The 8,095-nt window shown below is 39.5% G+C and overlaps 1 protein-coding gene across 2 annotated transcripts; it reads left to right on the plus strand.

Annotated features, from left to right (window-relative positions):
* Nucleotides 1-36: 36 nt before the first annotated feature.
* On the plus strand, nucleotides 37-3,824 carry gstz1 (glutathione S-transferase zeta 1). Of its 2 annotated transcripts, none has more exons than XM_020488021.2 (9): nucleotides 37-316; nucleotides 640-691; nucleotides 790-857; nucleotides 963-1,043; nucleotides 1,199-1,324; nucleotides 1,575-1,650; nucleotides 1,747-1,799; nucleotides 3,455-3,504; nucleotides 3,624-3,824. In XM_020488021.2, the coding sequence occupies exons 1-9, from the start codon at nucleotides 287-289 to the stop codon at nucleotides 3,748-3,750; spliced, it is 663 nt and encodes a 220-aa protein (XP_020343610.1). In that variant the 5' UTR covers nucleotides 37-286; the 3' UTR covers nucleotides 3,751-3,824. The 2 variants fall into 2 exon arrangements, with proteins under 2 accessions (XP_020343610.1, XP_020343611.1); XM_020488022.2 differs by lacking the exon at nucleotides 37-316 and adding an exon at nucleotides 428-557.
* Nucleotides 3,825-8,095: the final 4,271 nt, after the last annotated feature.

The raw sequence follows: 8,095 nt of genomic DNA on the forward strand, positions 1-8,095 counted from the left end.
CAACTGGTTAATTTACGTAATGTCTGCCACAGAGTTTATCACCCCATTTTATAATATAGCTACATTGTTACAATGAGTTGGCGCTACATTTATGAAACACGGTGGAATTTATAATACGCGTGATACAGGAAACGATTGCCAGTTTGTATCATTGCGCATAGGCAAACTCGCATAACTGCCAGCCGTGATCGAAGAATCAGAGTAGATTCTGTGACATGTCATTGTCAAAGTAGTTTATTTGCACAACAGTAATAGCTTATTGTCTCTAGCCTACTTATAACCTGCAATGCGGCTCTCACTCGCATGCCTCAAAAAGGTATGCCTATTCTACCAATTCTTGCTTGCAACAAGTAGACACGTGTGCGATACTAAAATGTGGAATAATTTGCACAAAGTTACTGCGAGAGTGCTTAGTCATAGACCAAAAAAACAAGGAGGAGGGGTATTTGGGAAAGCATTCTATTGGCCGCTAGAAATTGAGCTTTTTTTATTAGCAGTAGGAACTTGTAATCGTTGAGCGCCAGATCTGTCTGAATACTATGGCAACTCAAACAAAGGTGAATCAATGAGCAAAGTTAAGTAAGATATGATAATATTGTATTGTTATCACGTGAACTGATTTATTTTTCTCCCCTTTAGCCCATTCTTCATGGATATTTCAGGAGTTCATGTTCTTGGAGGGTTCGAATTGGTAAGTTCCTATGTAGTCTTCTACGTCTCTGCCTACTTTACAGCATGAGAACATTGACTTTGACCCTGGAAAGAAATAACCTACTTTGCTTCTTCCAGCTTTTGCTCTGAAAGGTATTGAATTTGACCAAGTCCCAGTCAATCTTATCAAAGATGGGGGTCAGCAGGTAACTTCCTCATACATCATGCTTTTTCATCAGGTAGAGGTAATTAACCTCTATAATGGTATATTAGATATAATGTCCTCACACTGTACCTATTGTATATTTTAGCTTACAGACCAATACAAGGCGTTAAACTCTATGCAACAAGTGCCTGCTGTCCAAATTGATGGCATCACCCTGTCTCAGTCGGTGAGTCCAATACTGTTATTGGTTTGTCACTGTTAACAGTTATGTACTTTTGAGATACTGATAAAAGTCAAAAGAACCTCAAATCTAGCTCCATATTCCCAAAATATAACATTGACTGCTGACAATAATGATAAGACCTATCCACTCACACTCAGCTGGCAGTGATCCAGTACATTGAGGAGACCAGACCAGGACCCAGGCTTCTCCCTGCAGACCCAAAGAAGCGTGCCCAGGTGCGCATGATCTCTGACCTCATCGCCTCCGGGATCCAGCCTGTGCAGGTGAGGGTATTACAGCACAAAGAATGTGGGCAAACGAGAGAAAGGAATAAAACAAATTGAAAGCACACCAGTCCACTGCAGCTCTCTGACCTTGTTTGCAAAACAAACTAGGTTTACTGTATGGAAGGAAAGCAAAATCAAATGGCAGAACCTCAGACATGCTGACATCATGGTTGAATGACCATTGCAACAATTATGATGGTGATGACTGTAGAGGTACTCAGTCATGTCTGATCATTTTGTATTTCAGAATTTGTATGTGCTACAGAAGATTGGAGCAGAGAAGTTGCAGTGGGCACAGCATTTCATCCAAAGAGGTTTTGAAGGTGGCTAAAATAGCCTTACGTTCAACATGCCACTATAGCTCATCTCCAGACAGCCATTACAGGCCTGACTCCATGTCACTGTGTGTTTCTCCTCAGCCTTGGAGCCCATTCTGAAAGAGACGGCAAGCAAGTACTGCGTAGGGGACGAGGTGAGGGGACACTCGTTCATCACATAAAAACACAGTGGCAGTGTTAAGCTAAATATCTCAAGTTAGGTTTTTTATTTTCACACACAAGTAGAGTGAAATGCCTTTCTTGCTTGCTCATTCCCAACAATGCAGTAATCAATATCAGTAGTACAAAAACACACGAGAAATAGAAATAAGAACACAAGAAAGTAAGCTAAATACAGGGTCAGTGCCAATACCATATTTACAATGTGCAGGGATACTGGAGTGATAGGAGTAAGGTGACTTATGATAAACAAGAGTAGCAGCAGCATACCTTCAGTAAGTATTCATACCCCCTTGACTTATTCCACATTTTGTTGTTTCAGCCTGAATTCAACATGGATTAAGTAGATATTTTTCTCACGTACACACAATACCCAATAATGACAATGAAAATGTTTAGACATTTTAGAACATGTATTGAAAATGATATACAGAAATATCTCATTTACTTAAGTTAATACATGTTAGAATCACTTTTGGCAGCGATTACAGCTGTGAGTCTTTCTGGTTAAATCTAAGAGCTTTGCGAAACTGGATTGTACAATATTTGTACATTTTATTTTTTTTATTCTTCAAGCTTTGTAAAGTTGGTTCTTGATCATTGCTAGATAGCCATTTTCAAGTCTTGCCGTAGATGTTCAAGCCGATTTAAGTCAAAACTGTAACTAGGCAACTCAGGAACATTCAATGTCGTCTTAGTAAGCAACTCCAGTGTATATTTGGCTTTGTGTTTTAGGTTATTGTTCTGCTGAAAGGTGAATTTGTCTCCCAGCGTTTGTTGGAAAGCAGACTCAACCAGGTTTCCCTCAGGGATTTTTCCTGTGCTTAACTTTATTCTGTTTTTATCCTAAAAAACTCCCTTGTCCTTGTCGATGACAAGCATACCCATAACATGATGCAGCCAACACCATGGTTGAAATATGAAGAGGGGTGTGTTGTATTTGCCCCAAACATAACACTTTGTATTTAGTACATTTTTTTGCAGTTTTACTTTGAGTGCCTTTTTGTAAACAGGATGCATGTTTTAGAATTTTTTATTCTGTACACTTAGTATTGTGGAGTAACTAGAATGTTGTTGATCCCATCCTCAGTTCTCCCATCACAGCCATTCAACTCTGTAACTGTTTTAAAATCACCAATGGCCTCATGGTGAAATCCCTGAGCGGTTTTCTTCCTCTCCAGCAACTGAGTTAGGAAACACACCTGTGTCTGTGTAGTGACTGGGTGTATTGATACACCATCCAAAGTGTAATTAATAACTTCACCATGCTCAAAGGGATATTCATTGTTTACTCCTGAACTTATTTAGGCTTGCCATAACAAAGGGGTTGAATACTTATTGACTAGACATTTAAATCTTTTAATATATTTTTTTAAATGTCTAAAAACATAATTCCACTTTATATTATGGGGTATTGTGTGTAGGCCAGTGACACAATCTCAATGTAATCCATTTTAAATTCAGACTAATAACAAAATGTGTAAAAAGTCAAGGGGTGTGAATACTTTCTGAAGGCACTGTATATGATGATTGTATGTGAATGTATGTAAAGTCAGTATGGATGTGTGACGTTGTTCTACAGTCGACCTCACTTTAAGTTGAGGAATTCTTGATAATGTTTACCTCTTAGATCTCCATGGCAGACATCTGTCTCGTCCCTCAAGTCTATAATGCTGAACGGTAAGGCACTCTCCATCATTCAGTCAGAACTGGAACTGAAAAACACCACAGCATGAGACAAATTTTACACTGAACATACAACCCAAATGAAGAGAATCTTTTTTACATTTGCCAAACAGGTTCAAAGTGGACGTTGATCAGTTCCCAACTATCAAAAGGCTAAACCAAACCTTAATGAAGGTAGAGGCTTTCAAAGTGAGTCATCCATCTTGCCAACCAGACACACCTGCTGACATATGTACATGAGAACCCCTCTGACATCTACAGGAGCCAGTAGTGCCATCATCATTGAATACTTCAATAAAAATATTTGATATGAATCATTTGGTTTCAATCTCGTGACATGAAATAAGACTAAAATAAAGAATGTTTGGGTTAAGACCATGTATTACTTGTATGATGAGAAGTTGAGTTTGAATATGTACATTTTAACCTCTGATACAGCACGTTCCCCCGTCTTGACATATGCTCAACATGACATTGGAACATAGTGGATTTGTGAAGATAAATACAATAGACAACATGAAAGTGCCCAATACCAGCCCACTGGTATACACATGAGGAAAGTGGAAATGGCTGTCTGCTCTTTGTTTAATTATTGGTTTAGTAAAATAGTTGAAGTTCAACTAATCATGCAGCAGTTAATTAACCCATGCTTAAAAAATGTAAATTAAATAAGTTATTTTCTTTCAACACACATTGGTGAGAAAATATTTAGAACACAGGAGAGCTGTTGTTTGTTAGATCTGGTGCCTATACCATTTCTCAGATGGGGAGAATGGCACTTAAAAATCAATATAAAAAAGTTAACAACCCATAATGTGATGTCAGACACCTGACAACAGTGTGATTAAAAAGGCATAACTTGTACCATAATTGACAATCAACAGAAAAGAGCAAATCAGGCTAGACTACAGCCTTCAGTGGCCACAATAAAACTGTTACTGAAGATTTAATTACATCCAAGCCTAATGTAACAGAGCCATTACACAGAAGAGCAAATAAAAAGGACTCAACAGTCCCTGTATTAGTTCTGCCCATGATACATTCACTCATATCATTCAGAATTTGTAAGTCAGACACGGATATAAAGTCAAATTTTCCCCCCTTATTCCCCATAAGGCTGTTATAGTCTCTCCTTAAGGTCCCGTCTCTTATCTCCAGGGATCTCCACTGTGCACTTCGCTGGGTCATTGAAGAAGATCCCGGCGCAGTCTGAGCCCCCAAACACCAGCAGAGTGCTGTGGGTGTTGGTATGCTCGCCCTGCTTCTGTTTGACAGTGCCTGGGAGGACAGAACCTCCCAGGTTGTTCATGCTGTGTCCGGCACGAGGCTTGGCGCAGAGCAGAGGGAATACCATTGAACTCCACATACTGGTGTCTGAAAATAACCTAAAACAGAGTATTTATATTCATAGAATTTGAAAATGAATGATGCTGGATTACCATTTTAACTTTTTGGAAAACAAGATAAGGCTGGTTGAGGGTGTACTCACCCACGTTGAAGATATGGATGTCCTGCAAGGCACCAATAGCACTACAACCTCCACTGACCAGCATCCTGTTGTCTGATACTGGCAGTGCTGCATGATATCTGATCACACAGATAAGATAGGGCAACGTTATCAAAGTAAAAAGGCATTTCTACATCAATCCATACATCATTGTGTGGATTACAGTAATACATATAAGATTAACAAATGGCATAGAATTATATCAGTCATTTAAAAAAGAATGGTCACAATATGGGTCTGTGTGGCAATTTAGAAATTGTTTTTCATCATAGCAAGTACTTTTTGATGTCCTAGATATCCAAAAGATGAAAAACATCAGATATGCATTGCGTTTACATATTACAAGGTTGAATAAATATGTTCTCACCCTCGAGGCAGTGATGGCATGATCTGATATTTCACAGCTGTGTACTCCATAAAGCCTTTTGCTAAAATAAAGAAAATTGCATTTGAAGATTAAGTTGTAACTAGCTTTGTGTAGCGTAATCCAAATCACCACTCTTTGTCACAGCCTTACCGAGATGCAAAATGTTACGGTTGTTCAGGTAGATTGTAGTCTTCCTGCCACCAAAAATGAGCAACCGGTTGGACAAAAAAATGGTTTAGAGCCTGTTTTATGTAAACATAAAATGTGTTTGTTAAATAAACACTGTTGTCCTGTAATGGTTAAATACATTAAGCAAAGTATTGTAATAGCCCAATGCCTCTACAGAAATATAATCAAGGAACATTGACACAATCCTAGGTAGAGGTCAGATCCCTCCACAATGGGTTGGTACCAGAGCTCAAAATCTGGGTTAAAAAGTAGGCGTTTCAGTAGGCCTTGTCTCCAGGACAGCAGCTTGGATGGCACAGGACAAAACTATGGCATTTTTATAAGATGGCACAGGACAAAATCTCTCCCAGTTGTTTTACACAAGTTATCAATATTAGTAAACAGTCGACTCATCTCACCTATTTCCATTTTCCATAGAGAGTCCTCACAGCGGGTTTGGTCATACGCTCCTCCAATGACAATGACCATCTCGGGATCACTCAGACACATGTTATGGCTCCAGCGCTTTTATGGACAAACTGAAAATAAAATATAATTAATGTGTTATATACAACAGAATATCTGGCATTTTAAATCAATTACTTATTTGATTGAGAATTCTGACCGGCTCTGCAATTTGTCTTCATCTTTCCAGTCTTCTCCACTACACTGTTCTCTCTAGATAGCTTCCTTTTCTTGGGACTAGATGTCTGCCTCTCCTTGTTCGGGCGATGTTTGGCAGTCGACGTCACCGGTCTTCTAGCCATCGCTGATCCATTTTTCATTGTCCATTTGTTTTGTCTCGTTTTCACACACACCTGGTTTTCATTTCCCAATTACTGGTCATGTATTTAACCCTCTGTTTCCCCCATGTCTTTGTGTGTTATTGTTATTTGTTTAGGTCGGTACGTTTCCGGCTGTTTTCACCCGTTTTCACACTGTCACGTGCTATTTTCTTAAGTAAAGTGCGTTGTTCACTCATCTCTGTTCTCCTGCGCCTGACTTTATGCACCAGCTACACCCCCCGCATGACACTAGATGCTTAAGCAGTGTCCTTCTCAGGGGTAATAACAGCTTCAGGGGTCCATGCGAAGTGACACCTTCCCAATCACTATCCGTCTGGGGGACTTATCCTTCAAATACCATCAAGATAAACACACAGGTGCAATGTATCTCTCCCCTACTTCATGACAGTGGGAAGATGTTTTGGGTGCTGTCGACAGTCTGCTGATTAGTATTTTTCTCCGCTCATAGAGGAGTAATAAAGGCCTAGTGCACTAATTTGGTGTGATTTGTTTAATAGTATTATTTTTTTGTTATATACAGTACCAGTCAAAAGATTGGACACCTACTTATTCACAGGTTTTTCTTTATTTGTTCTATTTTGTACATTGTAAAATAACACATATGGAATCATGTAGTAACCAAAAAAGTGTTAAACAAATCAAAACATATTTTATATTTTAGAATCTTCAACATAGCCACCCTTTGCCATGATGACAACTTTGCATACTCTTGGCATTCTCTCAAACAGCTTCACCTGGAATTATTTTCCAACAGTCTTGAAGGAGTTCCCACATATGCTGAGCACTTGTTGGCTGATTTTCCTTCACTCTGCGGTCCAACTCATCCCAAAGCATCTCAACTGGGTTGCGGTTGGGTGATTGTGGAGGCCAGGTCATCTGATGCAACACTCTATCAATTTCCTTCTTGGTCAAATAGCCCTTACACAGCCTGGAGGCTGTTGAAAATAGATGTTTCTCACCAATGTGTCCTGTGTCCTGTTGAAAAACAAATGATAGTCCCACTAAGTGCAAACCAGATAGGATGGTGTATAGCTGCAGAATGCTGTGGTAGCCATGCTGGTTAAGTGTACCTTGAATTCTAAATAAATCACAGACAGTGTCACCAGCAAAGCACCCCTACACCATCACACCTCTTCCTCCATGCATCACAGTGGGACCCACACATGTTGAGTTCATCCATTCACCTACTCTGTGTCTCACAAAGACACGATGGATGGAACAAAAAATCTCCAATTTGGACTCATCAGACCAAAGGACAAATTTCCACTGGTCTAATGTCCATTGCTCGTGTTTCTTGGCCCAAGCAAGTCTCTTCTTATTATTGGTGTCCTTTAGTTGTGATTTCTTTGCAGCAATTCGACCATGAAGCCCTGATTCAAACAGTCGAACAGTTGATGTTGAGATGTGTCTGTTACTTGAACTCTATGAAACATTTATTTGGGTTGCAATTTCAGAGGTTGGTAACTAATGAACTTATCCTCTGCAGCAGAGGTAACTCTGGGTCTTCGTTTCCAGTGGCGGTCCTCATGCGAGCCAGTTTCATCATAGTGCTTGATGGTTTTTGAGACTGCACTTTCGAAGTTCTCGAAATTGTCTGGATTGACTGATCTTAATGTCTTAAAGTAATGATGGACTGTTGTTTCTCTTTGCTTATTTGAGCTGTTCTTGCCATAATATAGACTTGGTCTTTTACCAGATAGGTCTATCTTCTGTATACCACCTCTACCTTGTCACAAC

Source organism: Oncorhynchus kisutch, linkage group LG7 (genome assembly GCF_002021735.2).
Source record: "Oncorhynchus kisutch isolate 150728-3 linkage group LG7, Okis_V2, whole genome shotgun sequence".
NCBI classification, from domain to species: Eukaryota; Metazoa; Chordata; class Actinopteri; order Salmoniformes; family Salmonidae; genus Oncorhynchus; species Oncorhynchus kisutch.